The sequence below is a fragment of the Corapipo altera genome, unplaced genomic scaffold (genome assembly GCF_003945725.1).
Source record: "Corapipo altera isolate COAL_440 unplaced genomic scaffold, ASM394572v1 45, whole genome shotgun sequence".
In the NCBI taxonomy this organism is placed as follows: Eukaryota; Metazoa; Chordata; class Aves; order Passeriformes; family Pipridae; genus Corapipo; species Corapipo altera.
The window spans coordinates 5,581,430-5,605,198 of record NW_020884877.1 but is presented as its reverse complement, the minus strand read 5'-3'; the positions used below and the strand labels follow the sequence as shown (position 1 = coordinate 5,605,198).

General features: G+C 35.3%; 2 protein-coding genes across 4 annotated transcripts in view; both read left to right on the top strand.

The window, feature by feature from the left end:
- The window catches only part of PGAP1 (post-GPI attachment to proteins 1), a 30,573-nt gene extending 18,451 nt beyond the window's left edge, over positions 1–12,122 (top strand). Inside the window, exons 9-23 of one of the 3 annotated variants that reach the window (XM_027637426.1) lie at positions 218–295; positions 1,234–1,309; positions 1,590–1,663; positions 1,744–1,795; positions 2,500–2,566; positions 3,235–3,343; positions 3,699–3,737; positions 4,805–4,898; positions 5,557–5,647; positions 5,897–6,094; positions 7,484–7,616; positions 8,617–8,667; positions 9,380–9,603; positions 9,954–10,058; positions 10,885–12,122. In XM_027637426.1, coding sequence (XP_027493227.1) covers positions 218–295; positions 1,234–1,309; positions 1,590–1,663; positions 1,744–1,795; positions 2,500–2,566; positions 3,235–3,343; positions 3,699–3,737; positions 4,805–4,898; positions 5,557–5,647; positions 5,897–6,094; positions 7,484–7,616; positions 8,617–8,667; positions 9,380–9,603; positions 9,954–10,058; positions 10,885–11,023 — 1,530 coding nt within the window. In that variant the 3' untranslated portion in view covers positions 11,024–12,122. Of the gene's footprint in view, positions 1–217; positions 296–1,233; positions 1,310–1,589; positions 1,664–1,743; positions 1,796–2,499; positions 2,567–3,234; positions 3,344–3,698; positions 3,738–4,804; positions 4,899–5,556; positions 5,648–5,896; positions 6,095–7,483; positions 7,617–8,616; positions 8,668–9,379; positions 9,604–9,953; positions 10,059–10,884 lie in introns of those variants that run through there. The other 2 variants (XM_027637425.1, XM_027637427.1) reach the window with 2 other exon arrangements.
- A 122-nt stretch (positions 12,123–12,244) lies between these two features.
- Positions 12,245–23,530, top strand: CUNH2orf66 (chromosome unknown C2orf66 homolog). Its single transcript, XM_027637428.1, has 5 exons — positions 12,245–12,521; positions 18,658–20,142; positions 20,671–20,809; positions 21,735–21,935; positions 23,234–23,530. The coding sequence occupies exons 3-4, from the start codon at positions 20,687–20,689 to the stop codon at positions 21,915–21,917; spliced, it is 306 nt and encodes a 101-aa protein (XP_027493229.1). The 5' UTR covers positions 12,245–12,521; positions 18,658–20,142; positions 20,671–20,686; the 3' UTR covers positions 21,918–21,935; positions 23,234–23,530.
- The last annotated feature ends 239 nt before the right edge of the window (positions 23,531–23,769 follow it).

Sequence of the window (23,769 nt, the reverse complement as noted above, 5' to 3'; positions counted from 1 at the left end):
GTACTGTACATAATTTGTAGGAGGGAGAGGTGCTTTGGGGAGTAGTTGCAAGTCATAAGGGAAGATCTGTTCTGTTTACAGCACTGGAACATGCAGTTGTATTCCAGAGGAAGGGGTACAACAGGTAGAAAACTGGCAAGGGGCAAAGCTGAGGGGTATGTTCAGTAATGGCTTTTTTTTTCTTTCCTTCTGTTTCTTTTTTCCTTTCCTTTTTAAGGTTGTAATGCTGAAACTTCAGGACTATCCTTCCTTGTCCCACATTGTCATTCAGGTACCAGCTGCAGTCGGCAATAAGGTAAAAAATTATGGGATGCAGAAATTGCTCGCTTAGTGTGTTCATAACTCAGGTGCTGTGACAGAAAGAAAAGGAAGTATATTAAATTTATGCTAAGCTACTTTGAGAAACCATAGACCTACACTCCACTGTGGTTTGAAGGTAGCTTTTGTTATCTTCTGAAAGCTCAGAAACGCTCCATTTGATAAAATACCAAACACAAGGCATGAATAGCATACATACATACGAAGCAACAGTTCTCAAATCAGTTTTTAAGGACTTCTTGTTGTAAATTCTAATGGTTTGTTTTTCTTAATATACTGTACGCATTCCTGAATATTTATGCCTTTGAACAGTCATTTTTCTTATCCAGGGTAGCAGAGAATATATATATATTATTGAAGACAACACATATGGATTCTGGGGAGCATAGGTCAGATACCTCTGCAAGCTCTGAGACCACAAATAATGTGGTAGACTGAGGTGTGCATAGTTTAATAGTTCTGAGTTTCACAAATGAGTTGAATATCTTTGCATCAAGAGCTCCCAGAATCCCAACAAGAGGAACACTTTTAGTGAATCTAAACAGACTTTGCATATTACCCAGCTGGGTCTGGCAGGCCTTTCCAGTTGGTCCTAAAAATGGCAGAACACTGCACTTGAAGAATTTCTAGTGTAAGTAGATCTGACATTCCTTTCTGTGACACAAATACACTTTCTGCATCTGTGGTTTATAATCTGTGACCCAAGAAATTATTCACAGCTAAAGCGAGTTTTAATGTTCATCTGTGAGTGTATCTTTAGATAGTTGTGACAGGGACATCTTGCAGTTGAATTAGTAATACACAGTGTTGGGGGTAAGCAAAGATAGAGATCACTTGTGAAATGTGATTGTCAAGTACAAAGATGTTATAGTCTTGTGCTTGGTTTAGATCTGTTTTCAATATCCTGAATTGCAGTATACTTTGGGCTGTGAATTCTTCAAAGAGGATTCCAGAACAGTACAGCTTCCTGTGACACATCTTTTTTCATTTGGTAAGTACAGGATATTACTTTTGAAAGAAATGGAAAACTAATATTACTAACCTTTGGATAATAAATTTACCTAAAAATTTCATGTTGGAGGTTTTTGGGGGTTTGTTTTTCACTAAAGTTAATACTGCTTTTGTTAGTAACAGACAAAGAAATAAGAAATATGGGGGTTTTGACTAACAGATGTAAAAGCACATAGGTCTCCTGGAAAAAAAAAATCCGAAGATGTAATGAGTTCTCAGATAATTTTATCTAATAAGTGAAAACATTGCATCCTTTGCAGGGCTTTCTTCAAGCAAAATTCTATTAAATGCAACTGGCTTACTTTACAATGTACAGCTCCAGCACTTCAACCAAGTAAGAATGCTCCTTAATTTTTAGAGCTAATGTAACTGCTCTTGGGAGAATGTGACTAACTTATTTTTTTTATTGTCTAGATATATCAAGCTTTCAAAATTTATATAGAGAGCCACTGCCAGTCAGTCAAAGGTAAATATACGTCTTCTAAAGTATAAATGTATAAAACAAATTCTTGGAAAGTTTCAAGACTGAAGCTGGTAGAAACTGAAGTCCTCTCATGCAGTGAGGTTTAGGCAGTAGTGTTATAATCTGCTCAATTGTCTCTGCTAATATCTCTCACTTCCCACTTTTTATTAAGAAGGATAGCTCAAAAAATTGAAAAATTAGTCCTCTGATGTTTGTTTTTCTTACTTCTCAGCAAAGGGAAGTTGAACTTTCAGCAGGATTCTGCATTATGTTGAAAGTGTTCCTCAAGAAAAGCGCATTTGGCGACGATTTTTATTTGCTAATTATGGAACTCAAGTTTGAATGCTGAGCTACCTAAGCTTAAACAAGATGGGTTGCTAAAGGACTCTGTTTAAAAAAAAAAGTGATGGATTTCATTAGATTAGGGTTTCAGTTTCGTATTGAAATGCAGAAGTTTTCTCATAACTGTCAGTACTTTGAACATCAGTGTCTCTCACTGTCTTGTCCTGTAACAGCCTGAGTTAAAAAATGTCATTTTTGTTTCCTGCTAACTGCACTGATCTGCATTGCAGTATCAATTGCAATGTAACTGCAAGCCCAGTGATTTGGTATGCCACCTTTGTTTTACTGGAATTGTAGTTTTTACAGACAGTTGCCACATCTCATTTGTAATTAATTTTATATTTTTCAATTCTCTTCCATTTCAGAAAGAAAACCTAGTGTTTACAGACTTCATATACCCTGGTCACATGAAGACTCAATAGTTGTAGCAAAGTAAGAAATTTAACAATTATAACTTACTTCTTGGTTTTTTTTGAGAATATTTGCATCCTGTTGTAATATTTCTGATATGAGACAGTTTCTCCAGTCTGAACTGTATGGCTTCTGCATCTTTACCTTTCTGACCTTGTTGACAAAGTTGGTTTGACTTTTTCTCAGAATAAGAATACCTACTAACTGTTTGTGTAATGGTTCTCACTAATTTTCTCAAAAAAGTTGAACCACCTGACTGTGTATCAGATGGTTGGAAAACTGTCTTCCTTGTTTACTTTCGAAGGCTTAAGGATACCTCCTGTTTTCCCCTCCTCCCCGTATTTTCTAGCAGCATAACACTTACAGGAAACCGAATTGTATTCTTGAGAATCCATCCTTCCCATCTTGTCACTCAGCATATTTACCTGTTCTGTGAGGCAGTGTGTTCCCTGAACTCGTGTGCTTTCATTAGTGCTATGCCCTTGATAGTTCAGAGGAGAGTGGATTGAGGATTGAGAATGTCATGGAGTTCTTTGCAATAAGATTAACAAGTTCCTTATACCATTTTGCTCATAGCTTGTGGTGACACTTGGTGTACTAGATCTGCTTTACTCTTGTTGAAAACTAAGGCATGTTTGGCTTTTTTTTGGTTATAAGGGCAACAATTACCATTTAAATTGCTGTTTCAGAATTCCATCTCTTACTGAGATTTCTGCAAAGCTGCATATTGCTCAGCCTCAAAATGACAGCAGGGCTCCAGAGTTAAATATCTACTCTTCCTCAGACTGTCAGTATGAAGTGAGTAATACAGTGTTATTTTATAGCTAGTTTGCATTGCTGTATAATTTATCCCTAATTTAGTTTTTTAAAACATGTAGCTAATTAATCAAAATAAATAATAAGCAAATCTAAAGATGGGCTGTTGGACCTTTTTATAAATGTATCGTTACAAGTATTTTGCAACTGCAGAATAGTATTGAAAGTTGGACTCTAAGCAAAACTTTAAAGCATTTGTTTTTAAAAAGTCAGTAGTAGGGTGGTGTACATTTTAGTTGTAGGATTGCTATATTCTAATACTTGAGTTAGCTTCTTAAAAATTGAAGTATTTTGTACTTATGCTTACCATTGTATAAAATATTTGTTTTTTATCAAGGTAATTCTGAAGACGTCACTTCCACAGGTTCTTGGGCAAGTAAGAAAGCCTAAATTGTTTTTTATGTCAGTAGCATCTATAGAAATGTTTACTTCTTCCCTTCTCTGCTGTGGTACTTCAGATTCCTTCGTGATGCCAAGAGGAACACTAACTACTCAACGATCCCTTCACAACCGTGTCACTTGGCAGGGCACCCCTTCTGGAAAAATGTCAGGCCTCAGTTTTCAGAGGATTAGAAAAGCACTCTAGCTCTAAAGAGCTGCTGTAAATGTGGAGCATTTCACTTTGTGGTTAGCTCAATATCTCTAAAAGGGATGACACTATAGGTCACTTTAACTTTCTTGTCTGATGAGTCAGTAGTGTTAAAACTTTAAAATACATTTGGCATCAATTAAAAGTTAGGGGGAAAAGTCTGAGTAGATCCATATGCTCCTTTTCAACAAATTTTCTTCGGTTATCAATGAAGAATACATTTCAACATGGGTATCAGTAAAAATAGACTAGCCATCTGCAGTTTCCTGGGTCTAAAAAGTAATTAATTTGCAAGCACCTAAGTGTAGTGCTGGAATATTACTGCCAAGGTTCTCTCTTTGAATGTATGCATTTATATGAACGACTTCTGATGTTGTTGTTATTTTAGAAGAATTTATGTGCTATTTGTATATTAATCATGACTCAGGAGACTGGAAGCCAATTAATACAGACATGTAATTGCTTCTAAAAATTCTTTGCCTAAAAACATATCTAACTATATGCAGATTTTGCTTGGAATGTGGCCTTTTAATTTTTTGAAACTTATTTTACTGAAATGTATGATACTATATTTTTTTAATATTTGTTGTGACTGGGAAAAAAGTGTTTATAATTTGGTCATTTATCAAAACATGTTTGATTAAGCCATTTATAAGAGATTCTAGTATTTTCCATATGTAATATTAATTGCTAATGGAGTTTATAAAATACTTATGCATAAAGAGGAGAAACTGTTTGAATCTTTTAAGAAATATTTTCTAATTGCATTATCATCTTGACTTCATGATAATATTTATGTGTGTGTTTTTTAATATATTTTTGTAGATAGTTATCCTTATATCCTTGTCTTTCAGATAGTAAGGTTCCATGCTGGTGCTTTTCCTGTCTATATTGTCTCTAATATTCTTCTTACTTATGGAGGACAATTGAGCACATTGAGATCAACAGGTAGCTTTCTAGAAATTTATTTTTTTTCTGTCACAAGTGTTTTTAGAGCAATTACTTAATCAATTTACCAATGAAAGACCAGCTAGTTGTGAATTTTTTAAGCTAAGTGTCATTCAACTTATGCAAATACATGGATCTATGCTCTTTGGTTTTGGTTTTGTTTGCTGGTAGGTCTCCAAGGTTGTGTTGTAGCAGAATATTTCTGTATCATTTTATTCTGCAATCCCTTCTTCATGAATTATTTGTGTTGCACACTATTTTTGCATTAACAGAAGTCTACTTAAAAATACATTAAAAAGTTTAAAATATATTGTTAGTATGCAGAAACCACTTTATTTCTTGCATGAAGATGAGATTTGCAGAATAACTTTGAGCCATGTCTTCAGACAAAAGACATTTTATTAAAATGCAGGTGGTGTTTGTTAACAAACTCCATAATGTCTCTAAAAGCTCTTGTGACTTATTACCTAATGTGAGTGATGCAGTGAATAAGGGCCTTGGTGATGAAGTATGCAGACTTGCAGTACTGTTACAAGACATGGTTATCTTTTCAAGTAAACTTTCAAAGCGTTGTCTGAATTTATTTTTGTTGTGAATGATGTTTGTTAAAGTTCTTGACATAATAGTAACCACAGATACTCTCTGTTCTTGATTCTAGGCCAGTGTTCAGACTTTTCCCTTGAACTAGTTAGGACAGCTAAGCCCTACAAAGTAGAACCTCTGATAAGCATTGTTGTGTTTCTGCAGGGGTGAGTCTGCATCATTTATTTATTTATTTATTTATTTATTTATTTATTTATTTATTTATTTGAAACAGTTTCAAAAACAGAAGTTTCAGTAAAACTATTGCTGGGGAGGAATATTATTTTATCTCTAGTCATTGTGAGCACCTGACTGTGATTTTGTTTAAAAGGCTGTAGTAGGAGGAATAGTTGATAGGTATCTTACTGTAACACAGTTGGAAGTGATAAATAATACTGCTTTCATGTTTTTGGCAGGTTTAACTGGTTTAGAGAGATATGGGAATCACTGTCACTACCAGAGGTGGATGCTGCTGTACTGAGTAGTCAGGATGCATGGTTCCCCCTTGTGTCCCTGATTCTATTTCTTTTTGGGACAGGCATTGCCTACTGGAGTGCAGTATTTTTCTCTACGTCTCTGAGACTCTTCTCTTCATTATGGTTAACACTGATGAGGTAAAACAGCATGATGTCATATAATTATGTTATTTTAGATGACTTTAACCACCTCTGTTTCCTTCTGTGTGAATGTCTGGGCAGATTGAACTCTGCAATGTAGTTAATATGTCATTTTAGACATCTGGGTTTGTAAGTGTTAAGAACTAAAGGAATATGATGATTGCCTCCTATTCCTTATTCCCCATCTCCAGAAGAGAACATAAATGGATTTCTTGTTATCTTCACCAGCTGTTATAAAGGTTTTCATTTTGGTTTTAAGGATAACTTGTAGGGGAAAAGAAAACAAATGAGCTATTCCCTTTTCAGCAACTCAAGGAAAAAAAAGTATATATTTAGAAAAGGGACTATAGTCTTAGAATCCATTCCTCATTAGTGATATTGGATCAACTGCATTAAATAATACAAGCAGGTTTCTAAAATAAAAACTTCTTGAACATTCATTTTACTCTACAAGACTGTTTAATTATATAGGTATGTCTAAGAACACTGGAATGCATTTGGTTGTACAGATGAGTATTCAAATATGAAAGTGGTTTTAAAAATGAAAGGAAAATAAAGAGATTTTGAGAGAGTAAGTTAGTAAATTGAATAACATGCTTCTCTGAGGTTATGGTTTTTGTGGCTTGCGTGTTCTGACAGAGGTACAGTCCTCATTTCGATTTGAGCCAAATTGTCTGCAGAAGGCTGGTTGGGATGCTCTTTAAGTAAATACCCACTAAATGATCTTTTTCTTCTTCTAATCATAGCAATTCTGGTCTTACTTGACCAAATAATAGATGTGGATTTGGCTATTTTTTCTCTGCCATTTTGTTTATAAAATACAGTGGATGTTTTAGTATTAGTTTTAAGTGACAAATTAATGAATTTCTGAGTTTGAAGTTATTCCTATTAAATTTTTAAGGGTTTTACCTCAATTCCTACTCTTTTCATTAAAGCTTTTGATTTCTCGACCCTGAGAATGCCTTGGGCAGAGGCAAGAAAATAAGATTTTGTGTGACTACTTGTAAGTCAGCTGGTTCATTTTTAAATTCTAGTGCCTTACACAGTTCTGGTACCTAACATGGGTTTTGATCTACTCCTGAATTCCTTGATAAAAACCTCAAAAATTATTTTCTATAAATCTCTCTGAAGTAGATAGCCTTCACTTGAATTTTGCTTAGTGTTCATTTGATAAGAAGGCTTTTCTTGCAAAGTAGTTTATGTAGCGGTTGTTAGATATGTTCAAATTTGTCTAACTTTATTTTTCCAGTGTTAAATCAATATTCAGGAATATTTTTTTCTTTTCAGTCATTCAAAAACCAGAATTATTCTTTCATCTTTTTAGGTCTGATGTCATTACAAAAATATAACAGTAATTTTCTTTCCTTTTTTTTTTTTTTTTTTTAGACCTACTGTACTGCAAAAAGATAAGTTGATTACACCTCGAAGACTCTGTGGGGTGTTATCTCTTGCTTTAGTTAGCTGGACAACTTGTGGTGCATTTGCTGTATTCCTTATTTATCTTCAATACTTGTTTAAGGTACTGAAAGGCTAAACATTCTGAATTTGTAACTGGATTGAAAATTTTATATGCTTTAAATGAACCCCATGTTAAAATCAAAAATCCAAATTACCATTTTTCATACATTAATGTTCTTATTCTCATACTTGAAATAGGTTCTTTTTTTAATTTAGTGGAGTGTAAACAAAAACAACTGCTTTGAAGAGAAACTTTAACAAAGGGAGGATTTGAAATGATCTGTAGAATATTTTATACTTTTCATAAATCTTTATGGAGTAAAAGGAAGGAGGGTGGATATATTGAAGAATTAGGGTAGTCTTCTTGTATGTGTAATCTGCTCCCTTGGGTAGTGCCACAAAGACCCATATTTGGTCCCTGTCATTGAGTTTCCATGGTCTTCCTTGCATCAGAGCCTCTGACTCCTCTGATTCATCCTATAGTTATATAGCTGTTAAATCAGCTGCTGTACTTGGCTCCTAGGGAAGCAGGGGAGCATGGATCTGGGAGCAGGGGCACAAAGCAGAGCAGCTTTGGTGGTCTGGAGCAGGCAAGTGGCAGCTGAAAGCACAGCCTGAGGAACAGCACTAACTCAAATTGAACTCCATGTGACATAAGGTTCTGCAAAGACTGTTCCCATGCTGACATAACTCCCCCTTCTGCAGTACATTTCTGACATGGAACTTCTCCTGTATGACCTGTTTAGGCTTCTGCAGAAAGTAAAGTAGAAATAAATTAGCAGGAGGTGAGGAATGTGCAGGTTTCCCACTCTGTCAAGCACAGTAGAAAGGGAGAAAGCAGAGCAGCCTGTTTTCTCTCTGTGCTTGGAAATTCCTCCTTAATAGAGCACTTTGGACGCTGCTGATAAAGACAGAGGGAATTTTTGCACTGCAGCTCTCTTGGGGCCCTAAAATCATCTAGCTATAAAAAAAGAAGTAAAAATAATGTCCTCCTTTTTTTTTTCTATATTACAGCTTTTTGTGAAGAAACATTGCTAAAAACTGAACTCTTTATCTTGTAGATTATAAAGCTGCATGTGAGTGTAAGAGCAGAACAAAACAAGCTCAACAGGGTAAGTCTGTTTCCTGCTTCTGTTCCAAACTAATACCAAAAATTGTTTGGCAAACTTATGCATTATGAATTGGTAGTAATAGGCTGTGCTGTGATGACTGGATGAAACATAGTTAAAAAAGCCAGAAAAAGTTGTTGAAAGTTTTCCTTGGGTTTCTTTGAGTGGATTTTTTGTGTGTTTCTTTTCTAATCCTCTCCTTTCATTTTCATATAATTTTGTTTTGTTTCATTTGGGGGAGGTGTTCTGTCATTGGAAGTTAGTATCTGCCAACTCATTAGTTCATCTTTGCTATTTATTCCCACAGCTAATATTTTACTCCTAGTTACATTACCTCCTATATCTTTTCTGTGAATGATCATCTGTGATTTTTCACCTACATGCTTTATTACTCCTTTTATTCTGTTCTTCCTCCTTCCAGGAACTCCATTTCTTATCACTGCACTGGTGTCAGGGCATCTCCATGCTCCATTCTTTTCTTCCACAGACATCTAAACTCATAGTGTATGAGAAATTTCTGGTTAAATTTAGATGCTTTAAAATTGAACTATCGAATTTCACTTTTGATGGCTTTTTGAGGCTTAAATTGCAAATTTTCTTCCTAATCAGACTTGGTGTGATACTCTTAGGATTTTTTTTTTTCTATCCTCTTTCCCCAGCATGGGTTCTTAGAAGCCTGTGCACATTTTTGTGACTTTCTGTCTTTTATTTTCAGGGTTCAGACCACTCAAAAGAACCTTCACAGAACTCCAGTATAAACACAGTCAAACCCCAGATTTCGATGGACAGTGTTCCAGAAGCAAACCAACCTCTTGCCAACAGTACAACAATTGCTGAAGCTGTTAACAGTCTTAAGATGCATGTTACAATCCTCAATTTATTCACGTGGATTGTGCTGCTCAACTTACCATCTTTAATTTATTGGCTAAAAAATCTTAGGTAAAGTCTTAAATTGTCACTAAGGTGGAAGAAAGGAGTATGAACCTTTGAGGAATATAAAAATTGGAAATGTTTCTCTTTACAGTATTAGCTACCTTATAGTTTCAAATATTTCTGTTAATTATTATTGTCTTCTCTCTGCAATCTGGTTTGTGCTGTGGTGTAAGTAGGTGTTAAGGGAATCAGTGATATGTTGAAGAAAGTAGTGATTCAGAAATGATTTAAAATCAGGCTCTGATGCTATATAGATTTCATGTATATTTGTTATCAGCACATGCTTGTTCCCAATGTAGATATTATTTGGTAGCCTAATTTGGAAGTAACAAGCTTTTTAAACCGTTTCTTTGCAGGTACAGTGTTAGACTTGAGCCTGATCCATGTAGATCTACAGCTATTATCATCGTATGCATTTTAGAAATTCTAATGAATTCAAGTACTTCTGAAGTGAAATCAAGGTACTATAGCCTAATCTTTAGTTTTGTTTTCCTGCTTCTTTGTTACTTGCCATTTGTGTGGTAAAACTTAATTTATGCTGTACAGACCTGTAATTGTTCAGCCCATGTAGAGATTCAGGAACTCATGTGGTAAATCCAAAAGACCAGGTAAAACATATGCAAATTACCTCTAGTTCAGCTAAGTGGAGAAAATCCTTTGTATTTGCCACATAGAAATAAATTAGTCATGTGCTGTCTAAGCAGTTGGTTGCATAACTACTTCTTACTGTGACTTTTTAATTCATGATTCATTGAATCCTTTCAAATGTTACAGAACACTAATACATGTAGCAATATTGTCAGAAAGTTACAAAGAAAAGTGAATTCTAAAGCATTATAGTAATGTTTTTGTAACTCCTCATGTGTTTTCTACTGGCTTGAGAAGTTTTGAGCACTTGGTTTTGCTGAGAGATAGAGCATGTCTTGTCCAGATATGAAATTAGTGAATGCCTCAGCAATGGCAGTGAATAATAACAAATGTCATTTAACCTGTTGATCAGTAACTGTTGCCTCAAGTGATCTAAACCATTAAATCTTCCTTTGTTAGAGAACTTATTTCTAAATTAATATAGGAATATTTTAATGACATTTTACTACCCCTTTTGAGTAATTGCTCTTGCTTATGCATCAGTTGTTATTGCCCATTAGACCTAGTTGTTCAGTTTTAAAAATTAAAAAAGCCTTGCAATATAAATTGTTTTACAAAGGAAAGTGAAATACGGTATTTGTGCACCTTCTGTGTGGATGGGCTACAAAAGTGGTAATTTTTGTTTTTGTACTCTTACAGTAAACTCTTGAAGATTGCAGCCAAAGTTCCACTCCCTTTGTCTGTTGCGATGCTGGCCTTCGGACGAATGCATTTATACCGAGTGCCACACTTTGTAACCTTTTCTCTTCTCCTACATGTGCTGTGCTGTGTTGTGTAATGTTCATTCTACATAGGAAGGACAGTGCACTCAAGAAACTTGACACTGGAGATGGGGCAAATTTCAGCAAAGAAATGCCTAAATTAATGTCATCAGTTGTTTACGCTACGTGGGGAAGAGAACAGAACTGTGAATCCTTTATGAAAAGTTCCTGGTTCTGTTCATGTTGCATAGAAAACTTTTCACAGTCTTTATGTCCTGACTCTTAAAATCAAGTGATTTAACTGTGTGTAAGCACATAAATCATACCAGTGCAACATCTCAATATTCTGCCTTGTAGACACTTTGATATTTCACTATATTGCTTTGTTAAAACAGACTTTTTTTACTCACTGTGCCATACAGTGTGTATGCTCTGAACTTGCATCTCTTGCAGGTCTAAAGTATGCTGGTTAAAACTCAATACATTTCAAGCACACTGTGACTATCACAAAAACTACACAGCCAAGTATACTTCTAATTATTTTATGTACATTTAAAAGCTGCCACAGTTATGTCTAGACAAACTAGAATGTACTGCTTATATAGAACTGTTATTTCTATCAAATCATTTGTTCAATCAGTGTGATTTGAACATTTGTGAGATTATTAAAAGTCTTTCTTACACTTTTTACTTTTTGTGAGAGTGAGAAAACAACAGTATTCTATGTAGCTTTCTATTCAGGAAGGATACCAGCAGATTCATAAACAATTTGCTGTGATGTTGTTTTAAAACATTCAGTTTTCTCTGGCACTTTGAAATTAATCCTTGGACTTTGTCCATATGTAGAAGCTAGCAAACCTTGAGGTGTGGTGTGAGTTAAGGGTGCAGTTGCTGTACTGCAGTGTTTCCAAGTAGACAAGGTAGGCTTTTTTGCTATTGTAAACAGAGAATCAACCATCTCCTAATAAATGCCCACACGTGAAATGAATATGGAATAGTTACAATATTGTAAACTCCTGCCCTGCCATACAGTGCTAACTTCTGCATGTGGACAAACTCTTAGTAATAGTGGGAAATACTGACCATAATTATTAGCTCTGTATAAACTATTATCTTAGTGCCTAGATGCTACAGTGACTGCCATTTATAATAAAGCCTAAAATAGCTATGTGTAAGGAATTCTGTCCCCTGGGCATGTGTTTTGCCAGCAGAAGAAATCTCAGTAGCCATTAGGTTTAAATGATGTGTTGATTCTGTGTAGAGATGAGCCTACTCCTTGCTTCTGTGTTAGCTGTCTCTGCTGTGTCTGAGGTACCTGTTACCTTCATATGGAAGTACCAGACCAGCTCAATCATCTTATAGGAATAAAGAGAGGAAGTCTACTGCTCACAGTCAATCAAATATATTCTTGATACAGTAGTACAACCAGCCTGACCCTTTAATTTAATTGTATCTCATTAATCTTGCCTGAAGTGCCTCAGTTAGTTCTAACGTGGTTTTAGGGTCCATTCATCTGAGCTGGCTGGAATGACTCAACTCACCCAGGGACTTTCCAGAATGAAGGACAAACGTGAAGTAAGGATGTGTTTTGTTTGCTTATATCCAAATCAGCAGTTCAAGTTATTAGTAAGTCATTAAAACTGCTGTAAACTGAGTAAGGCTGTTGTAGTCAGCCAAACCACTGTCACTGTTATCAGTAATCTGTGTGCTGGTATTCTAGTCTTGACCTTTTTAAAAAAAGGTTAGGTTATACATAGTGTTGTAAATCAGAAAAGTTATTTGAATTGATAATATCTTGATATTTTGTAATCAAATGTATGCTACAGTATATGTATATAAGAATTTGTGTGACTAAATATACTTGTAGTTAAATCCAACTCTTGGTTTAACCAGAAATTGCTGTTCAATCATAGAAGAATAGAGTAGTTTTTCTACTTGCAAATGGCTGTGAATGAAAGATGGTGGCAGAACTGCATTAGGGCTGTCTGTGAAATGTGCAGGACCTGATCTCTGTGGAAGATAATTTTCCTTGACCCTCATGGTCCTTTTGACTTACTGCTGTATTTTACTTCTGATTTTATATTGCCATCTTAATTGTCTCTTTATGCATTAATACATTTGCTGGAACTGTTGGTGAAAAGTGATAATCTGAATGAGGAGAGCAAAGTCTCTGCATGTAGTAGCTTTGATAGCTTCCAAAATACACCACAATGTGAAACCTACTGAATTAAAGCAGCATAGAATAACACCAATTTTTTTAATTTAACTTTTTTTTTTTAAACTGGGAATTATATTGATAGTTATTAGCACTCTTCATAAAGTTCCAGAATCTTGTATATATTCCTGCTTGATTTTCAGGTTGGAGGTAGGAATAGATATAATACTGAGTCTGAGATCCCAGAGGGCAAGGGTTTATCACATCTCCCTTTTCTCAGAGATAGTTTACTTTTGGTGGGGAAAGGAGGGGAAATCTTACTCCTACTTTGGATTCATATGCATTGTGTGCCATTTGATAGATTAAAATTGTTGTCAGAGATGTGCATCTGGATTTTGCAGTGATCATGGACTGGACACCTTCAGCTGTTTGGCAGATTAGGAGTCTAATCCCAATTAGATCTTCTATATAATCAGTGGGTGGTAATAGGATTAGAAGAAGTCCGGAGAAAAACCTGTCCCGTTCTAAGAGGATGAATTATCCTGCTTGCCATTCTGGAAGGGACTAGATTTTATAGCAGTCTAAAATTATTTTTCAGGTAAATACAATGATTGATTGCTACTTTTGGACAAGGAGCTTCTGTTAGGCAAATCTGTAGTTCTGCCACTGTTCACAATTACCATTTTAGCAGAAACGTAGACTAATCCAATATAAATACTTTTAATTGCATATATGAGGAGGTGTAAGTATTACTGAAATATCCTTTATTATGAGTAGGGTGCATTTATAAACAGCTTTTGGCAAATACATTATAATACCTCTTATTACCTTTAGCTAAATTAAAATTCCAGTTTATTCTTCAAATTTTAGACTATGTAGACTGTGTGGGAAAAGATCAAGACACAAATTAACTTGATATTTGATATGACAGCTAATTTTCCATGTGTTTGCAAGTTACAAGGTGATGACCTTGTTACTTGACTTTTTTCTGAAATCTGATACATCTGCTTCTAAGCTTTGACAGGACAGAATAAAGTCAATTATGTGCCTGTCAATAGATGTTAACATTTGAGAAACTTTCATTCAAATCAAGTTTATTTCAATACAGTGATGAGTATATTTAGACTTTATTTGCACTGAGAAAAATTTGCTGACCTTCAATACTCTGAGTTATGAACATGTTTTTGGAAGCTGTTATAGTGTCTGTACAGAATTGTACTGCTGTTTTAAGTCATTCAGCTGCTAGAAAATTGTTGTTGCAAAACAGACTAAATTCTTAATGCTTATTTTTCATTTAATGGTGAATGTTTCTCACTTAATTTACAGCTTTGACATTTTGCATCTCTTTTTTTCTGGGAGATAATCACTTTTATAAGCACTTAACTTGGTACTGTGAAATATAAAATTTTCCTCACTCTTCCTTTAGGGGAGACCTGCTTCTGTCACCAAAGCTCCCTGCTGCTGTTGTATACCCTCTAGGAAATGTGTGCCAATGGACAACAATTCAAAACTAATTCCTTTTTTAGGTTAAAGTAAAATAGTTTTTCTGCCTTTTTTTTAGAACCAGAACTTTAGACTAGAATATTAGAATCCGTAAAATCTTAAAAAATTTATTTGAAAACCTTTTGCAAAGATTATACTTTCTGATTTATATTGTTATTTATGGAAGAAAGTGTTCGATGCTTTTAATCAGCTCATCTGTCCTCAAACTTAAATAAAAACTATATGTTTTGTCTTATTAATAAACATTAATGCTTCTAAAAATTAATGTTAAGCATTTAAGGAGAAAATTCCATAGCTCTTACTTAAGCAAATCTGCCCAGCAGCTCCATTTTCAGGTCTAAGCACGTAACCACCTCTAATATGTGCTTGTTGCCTTGTAGCATAAAAAACCTGAGGTGGGATGTTTGGACTTTAATTTTGCTTAAGATTTAGGCTTTCATTCTGCATTCTTAAAAATAGACAGATTTTACTACTCATGCTGTCATAAACAAGCCTTGTAAGCATGGCCTCTCTACAGTTGTTGGCAGGTTGTGGTCTGGATTCTGTAGGAATTTGTGTGGTATCAGAGCTAATTTTGCGTCTGTGAACACCAGGAATGGCACACAGAAACTTGTTCTTTTGTGGCACATCATTCCAGTTTCTCCTTCCATGTGCAGTTATCTTTGGTTTGCAGTGTCCTTCCCCTGTAGTACAAACCACAGTGTTCACAGAACATGAGGCACCATGGCTGGCCTGGTGTAGGCTGTTGTTCTAGTGAAGCTTTGCCTGTTTGTTGAAATACTGGCCAAAACTCTTTTTTTCCCTTCAACTTAAATAATTTCAGAGTATATATATTAAGCATCAAATGTGCAAGTTGTGTTGATGTTTAGTTTTACAAAAGGCTGAGTGCACTATTTTGGCATCAATTCAGGCTTCAGTATTTTCCACCTACATCACTTTGAGTGTGAACAGTATTTGAGACTGCAGCACCTGACAACTGAAATATTTTACAGAAGTCTACAGGTAGTAGACAGGACACATATAATTAGAGTGCCAGACCAAAACTGATATGTCAAATTCCTCACTGTGACTTTAAACTTGTAGCTTTCTAGAGATAAAAATATAGAAAAAAAATACTGTGCCTTAAACCAGTAAATGAATACACTCTTAACTGTAACCTGTGGACTTCTGTAGCCTTATATTCAATTTTTGAAGTTGACCAAAAATGTTTGTGTGGATCATACTGAAACTCGATTTGGGGAAAATTATTTTGACCCCATTTTACACTTAGAGAAGTGAAGATTTATGACAAGTACTATATATTTTTGGTTTGGAATCACACCAACCAAAGTTAGAAAGCTTTAGCTAACCTTAATTTCTCAAATCTTTTTGTTATGTAGAAAAGAAAAATAAGGAAAAGTAGTCTCAGATATTTGTCTCAACTTTGAAGTCTGTGTGTCAAATTTTTTGGAAACATTTTGTTCTTTATTTTCTTCAAAATAAAAAAAAAAAAACCAACCTCTAATTGTAGTTTAAGCAAAATACTGTATTAAGCCATTGAATATCAAAAATCTATGCTGGTGTGAGAAGAAAACTAGAAAGGGGTGAGATTAATTGTTTGTGTTAAGACTCCAGAAGTGTTGAATAATAAATTCACTTTTTAGGAAAAATATTCACATGTAAGTCCCTGAAAATTCATATATAAATTCCCTTTTTTTGGGGACAAAATTTATACATTGTTCTTCCTAATTCATTAAAGAAAACCAGAAATAGTCGAGATCTTAAAATGTTGTTTTAATACAGTAGAAGATTTCTTACATATATTTTTTTGATATGAAGAGATAAGGAAAAGCCACTGCTGTCTTTCCTCATATGTCTCCAGAGGATTCTTTGTATGTTTTGAACAAACACCCACAGATTGTGACTTCTTCACCTTCCTGTGTTCGCACCATGTAACATGGGATCTTGAAAAATGATGCCATCTCAAAGCTGATTGTTGTACTGTGGGTATTTAGATATGCACACACAATGACTGCATGTCAGCAGATCACACTAGTTGTTTGAAGCAATACAAATCAAAGTTATTAACTTTCCTTTATTGACAACTACCTTGACTCTGAGTGCCACAATGCTGATGCTGTGGCACACCAGATAACATGCAATTTTTGTGTCTTCCCTGCTACTTCCTTCTGTGTGTTCATTTAGGGCTCTTAAAACTCATTCTGGTCACCTAAGTTTTTCTTTTGTGATGATGTTTCAAGTAATCCTACTCATTGGTGATTTCCTAGCTACAGGAATGTTCTAGTATTAAAATTTATTGAGGGGGAGAACTACCTTTGTGGCCTTTATATATGATGATAACTCGAGGAAAAACTCTGTAACTTGATTCCCCATCTACCTTTTAATTGTTTTTCCAGGCACAAAGACAGAAGGATGTTGGCAAAAATATCTGGTTTGGGTAATTAGAGGGGAGTTGCTTGTTTGGGTTTAAGAGGACTTAAAACTTGGAAGAACACATACATAATTTTTGGAAAAATCTATCAGAAGCAACCTGTCTTACATGTTTTTAAGTCTTCCACTGTTTTCAGTTCTTACATAGCTACTGTCAACCTGGTGTCGTGTTGTACATGGAACTAACTCTTAATAATTACAGGTTTCTAGAGATGTTGACAGGGTCTTATCTGTAAATGTTTGAATGATGCTATAGTACATTATTGTGCTTATTAAAATGTTTATAACCAAGTTGTTACAGGTCGTGCCATGCATCATAAGCTTTGGCAAAGCCCTTGTCTTGTGAGATGCTCAGAAAACCTTGGAGTGGAGGTATTTTCAGTTAATGTTGAAATTGCAGAAAACTGACATCTCATAGTCTTTAAAAAACTGTGCTTTTAGATACTGCTACTCTTTTGTTGTAGTTGAGGGCAACTTGATTGGGAACTACTCTGGGATATTCATGTTTTGTTTGATGTTTTCCCAGTATGCAATGTATACTTCAAATTTTTTTATTTGTCTTTTTTTTACCTAAGTGTGCATGACTTAGAGCACATTGTATAGCACATCCCCTGCTAAATGAACACTATTGTATATTTTCATGTGGTGTCCTAACGTGGTTGCATTAGTACAAATAGCTGCAATTCACAAAAAAGTGCCACGTACCAGTCATAGTCTGTAGAGTGTTGTGTGACCTGTACTTCTGTTGTACAAACACGCTGACGAGTGTTGTGATGAACGTTTGCCTTAGTCTTTGCTCAGGTACTCATGTGGAGCAGTCTGGTGCTTTTCCTTCTAACTTGTAATACTTGGAATTCTAAGCAGAAAATAAAAATAGCAAACAAAAGCCTTGTGGTTGGAGCAGTGCTTTAAGAGATGCTTTTTTCACATGTCAAGTAGAGTACAATAAAGATCATACTGGATGAAGCCCGTCTCAGTATCTTAACTTGAATATCTTAGGCTTGCTGTCATGAATGGGAAATGCAATAAAATTCAAAATGTTTGGTGAATAATACAGTTTGCATAGAGCATCATATGTGTAAAACTTCTTCTCACCTAAACTAATGCATTTTAAATTTCTACCTTTTTGAGGTAAATTGCACAAAACTGAACCAGCAATGCTATGAGCATCTCCAGCTTCAGGACAATTTAATTCAAACATACATGAATATTACTTACTGTGCCATAAGGGTAATATAATTAGTATAGACACTCTGAAAAGATTTGATTTACTGAAGATGTGTGTCAAGAAAATGTAATGCTTAAATTGGGGTGCATTTAAAAGGCAGCACACTGACATCTGGCTCTGAAAGCATTTGTTAAACTTAGCTACTGTTCTCAAAGGAGGATGCAATTTTGTTCAATCAGTGTAAGTATACTAATAGTATTTTAATATGAATGCGTTCTGCTTATTTTTTACTTTCTCTGAAGGAAAGAACTGAATTTTAAACCCCCCCCAACCCTGCGCATTAAAATGAGCCATAAGTCTAAACAGACTTTTAGCTCCAACAGTTTCTCAGAATTTTTAGCTGAGGAAGCAACAATACAAGTGTGTAAGGATTTTTTTTTTTGTTTTTTTTAAAGACAGCTCACAGAAAATATATGCCAATTGAATCTCTTGCATATCTGCATACTTCATCAGTCACCCAGACTGCCTGAATTCCTGCAGTAATAAAGCTTGTTTCAAATTCACAGATGACTTTGGTATGTTTTACTAACTGGATATACTGTGTATTCCTCAATTTGTTCTTTATAAAGAAATCAAAGGAATAAATTAATTGAGGGGAAAAAAGGGGCCGTTCTGTTTTTTGTTTTTTTTTCCCTACCCTCTTCCTAAAGCTGAATAAGGAAATAAAATCTAATCCCAAACTGTAAACCATGCCTTTTCCACTTTCTGTCATTTTCTCTAGAGGAGCATATTTCTACTTCTGACTGAAATAAGTATCTACCTAGAAAATCAATAAAGGAAGTTCCCTTACATTGGGTCCTGCCTATTTAGAAGTTATTCAGTTGCTACTGCTGTGTTCTTGATGAGTCCACTATCTGGAAGTTGGCTGTTATAAAAAGTAATGGATGGAGGTTTGATGGATTGTCTTTTTGAGGGCATGAATTTTTTTTTTTAATCCATATCTGCAGAATAATACACAAGCTGGATAAATTCTCTTGAATTTTTATATGCTGCTGCAGACATGAAAATAATACTGCTAGCATTTTGTTTACTGTTTTGCTAATGATGTTTGGATGTCCAAAACTTTGTCTTCTGGAAGGGTGATGGTAGGTTTTTGTTTTGCTTTTAAAATTTAAAACAAAAGTGTAAAGCTTCTAGTCAGAAATAAACATCTATAATCTGGATTAAGATAATGATCAAAAATCTTTAGTTTTAACATGTCTATTTAGAGATATATTTTATGTGATACCTAATCAAGTATCATCTATATAGTGGAGGAAACAGTGTAGTGAAATTATAAACAAAAAATATGAGCAGCTCAGATATGAAGAATTCTATGAAATAAGACCAGGGTAAATTAGCATAGTTCTCCTTGTCTTAGTTTCTAGTCTGAGAGGAGGATATTAACTGCTGATAAAATCAGAGTAGGAAACCAATGCTTCCATGAAAAAGTTATAATTTTGGATATTGAAACAGACCTTACTTTTCTCTCTCTTTTTTCCAGCATCAAGAAAATGATCCATATCTCATTTGCTTGAGAACCATTAGTCACCATTCTAGAGATATGGCTAATTCCTTTTAATTAAAAATAATATTTTGATACAGCTCTGCTATCTCTGCTGGAATTGTTTTAAACTTATTATGTTCTTACCACCAATTTTCTGCAATACAGCTTAGGAGGAATTTGTTCGATAGCAACATGTCTGAAGAGTATCAAGGATGAAATTCTCAAGGGTCTTTATGTCATGGATGGAAATGGAATCATTACTGTATTTTTGAACTCCTGCTAACGTCATTGACACCCACCTACAGTCCACTAGAAATATAAGAGCAGAGATCAGTTTGTTCACAGATTACGGGCAGACTAACCAAGAAGGGGCAAGCCAGAGCCAAATCCACTGGTAAGCTTTATTTTAAAGAATGTGAAAGGGAGAATTTTTTTTCTCCCCTTGGGTCAAGTTGTGAACTGTGTCCCTAGGATATTATACCAGGCTGTGTTGCTATTGCACTTATTAATATATGTAGTACAACTTCATTTAATCTGATTTTAAAAATTGAGCTATCTGGATCTCGAGCCATATTTTTGCATTCTTCTTGGAGCACACAGAGTTCTGACGCTGTAGCTAATCAGCCCCTGAAAATGGCTCTAATAACAAATGCAAATTTACAAATGGAGTATTTTCTGTTAAATGTTCTACTAGTCCCTCAGTGTCTAAAAATAGCTTTGGTATGGGAAACACTTCCTGAGAATAATTTGTTCTTCCTAGTCCCTTAGCACTAGAAAACCCCCCAAAAAAAGCTGGTAACTTTTTTTACATAGATGTAATCTGCAGTAGGCAGATTTTCCTTGGATTAGCATGGTTGATTTATGTGTTACTAGTGACAGCTCTGTAGGACTTAAGGAGCATGTATGTTTGTCCTTCTTACAGACTGCTCATCTCCAACATGTGGAAAGTGGTGCTCCTGGGTGTATACATAGTGTTGGCTGTGAGAGGATTGGCAAAGGGTGCTCCTTTCCAAGCAGAAGAAAAATGGAAACCTCTAGATAACCCGAGAAACAGAGACCTGGTAAGGAAATGCTTCAAGAAAGACAGATAAAGTATTATGTGATTTTTTTGTTGTTGTTGTTTTCCATCAAGAGACTTTTTATCTTCTAAATTTAAAGATAATAGGAGTCCATTAGATGAAATGTTAGCAACTGTGCCCTTTGTATAGTCAATAACCATTTTTCAGTCAAGGTGTACCCTTAACTGACGAGACGTCCTCAGTGTGCAGTAGTGCATAAAGCTTCCTTATATCTCCTTCCAGCAATTTTAGTTTTTAAAAATGTATTTTGATTATACAACTACTTGTTTCATGAAACAGAAGAGGAATGATTACTGTGTTTCTTTCAGATATGTACTCTGATTGCATGTTGTTTCATTAAATGGAAGTGCAAATCCATTTGCATCCAACATGTCATGAACAGTGACTAAAGATCTGAAAGTGAATTATAGCTAAGAAAATACCATTATGAGAACATTGGCACAATCTTAAAAAGAATTTGTGAAGGAAAAAAACCCTGTTTCTCATAGTTCTTCCTCACTGTTTTAAGAAGCATCAGTTTCTACTTTTAACTGTTTATAAGGGTACAGTTCAAATCAGTTGCCTACTGTTGCTGACTCCTAGAGAAATGTTTAACAGAACTGTCCTGTTTCCTCTCAGCAAGGGTTTGGCTGTGCCTGTTTTATGACGGGATACAGTTTGAATCCCCAGTGATTCAGTGGGAGCATAAAAGAGCAGTAAATAGTTTGTGGCCTTTTGACTTCACATACAAGCCATGGATGGAGTGGGCATGTCTGAATTATGTTGCCTATACTGTATCAATGTATCATCAAAATGTAGAGGATTTCATTCCACAGAGGAGCAAATATTACATCTAATTTGTGTCAGTAGAAATGATTACTCTCCGTTGGTGATGCTCTACTTATTTTCACATATGCCATATGCTCAGTTTTTCAGAACGCTCCAGGCTTATTTTTCGGGCAGGGGGCTTGATCTCAGGAAGTTCCCAGCTGCTGTCACTGTGAACAATGAAGGACCAAAGCCTCTCATGTTCTACGCAGATCCAATTGCTTCTGCATTTGCAGATTACGAAGAAAGGAAAAATTCTTTTCCAAATCATTTCAAAGGCTGAAAGATGCTGTTGACCAAGGTAAAAGAGGAGGCCTTGTCCTCTGATGTTGTTACAGGTAACCAGGAGAAAGATTTGGATTCAAGTGATTTTTGCATCTGACTGAAGTGTAAAAACAACCACTTTTTTAGAAGGAACTAAAAATGTAGTACCTTAACTCTTGACTGAAATGGTTTTTAACTTCTTGAGTTAGAGATTTATGAGGTATTTACTACTTAAATAAAATAACACATGGTTCTTGTGCAGACCTATATAGACCATGCTTTTTTATTTTCTCTTTCTTTCTCCCCTCTTTCACGTGGAGAAGCATTCTGAAAATGTACAGGTAATAGGGAATGCAGATTTTATTTAAGTAATTGATACCAGTAAAATTATAAGTTGAGACTAATGGTTTCTTATGCTATATGTGTATTAAGAAAATTAATTTAGACAAAAGATATTGTACTGCCCAAGCATACATTATCTTCTACATCTTTGTCCATTGCTGCTGTTTTCCTTATTTCTATGACTAAAATTGAAGGTTGATAGTAGGATTGCACCTTATCCACATCTCTCCTTAAATGTAAAACAAAATGGAAGTGGGTTAAACTTGTATTATTAATAAATCTAGCCTCAATTTATAGGAGGTACTTCTCAGCTATTTTATGTATGAATAACCATACTCTGTAACAAATAAATCCTTTTTTGTATCTCCTTCTGAAAGTGAATATTGGCAATTCTGAGGAAAGGTAAATAATTGTTTTCTTCTGTTTTACAAATAGTTGAGGATTTCAGTAAGATTTGAATCTAAGCACTTTGGTGATTTACTCAGTATCTTAAAGAGCTTAATTTGTCATCAATACTCAGCCTAGGATTTCCATCTCTGTCCTGCTCTCTGCCTGCTTAACCACATAGCTCTTTGTAATCAAAAGTGAAGCTCCACTACTCTTACTATCATGAATCAGAATGAAGACTGCACTCAGATTTTAATACTAAGTTCTCTTTTTGCTGAGCTTTTATGCCAGGGGAAAAAAAAAACCACCATAGATTGAATATTGTGCATGAAAAATAAATGAAAAGGGACTTTAGAAAGGATGCTGTAGCTCTACTATAAGTCACAGCAGCAATGAGAAAGTGACTGGTGGAAGTAATTTGTCCTGGATAATTCAGGATGGTCACGGCAGTTCTTTTCAGCGTTCTGAGCTGTTTTCTGGAATTTGAGGTCTGCTGTGCTCAGTTGGGCTGTTTCAGCCAGTGTTACCAGGTCTTGGTTTGGATCAGACCTTGGTTGCATATAGATATTTCTGTATTTGTGTAATATTTTTTTTTGTCTTTTACAGGCTGTAGAACTTCACATGAAGTGATAACCTTCACAGCAAAATTTTACTGCTTTGACTTTTTCTTACCTGACAATTTAAAATGTTCTTCACTGTCACGGTTCCTACCTATGGAATGTGATGTCATGCTGTAATTAGCATATATTCGGTCTCTTGACATATGTGGGCTGTTTGGCTGCAACAGTCGGCTGAGCAGAATTGTGTTTGAGTGTGAATAAACGAGGAGTGCAACAGAGTGCTTGTGATTACTGCTAAGTGTCTTTGTGCAAAACTCAGAAATAAATGTTAGCTTTCAAGTTATTAGAACTAGATATGTCCTAAGGTGTTCTGAGGCAATTTTTCAGATACGCTTTTGCTGAAAGCCCTTTCATTTCTCAGGTGGCTGAAGTGAACACTGGCCAGTGGCTGCTTGTGCCTCACCCCCAGCCCCGCACACCCGTTTCTGACCCTGCCCCAGGCAATAAGTCACCTACACCATCACCGTATCTGTAGATGGAGTCACAAAACCCCTCCTCCCCTAAAATGGTCCCCCATTTCTG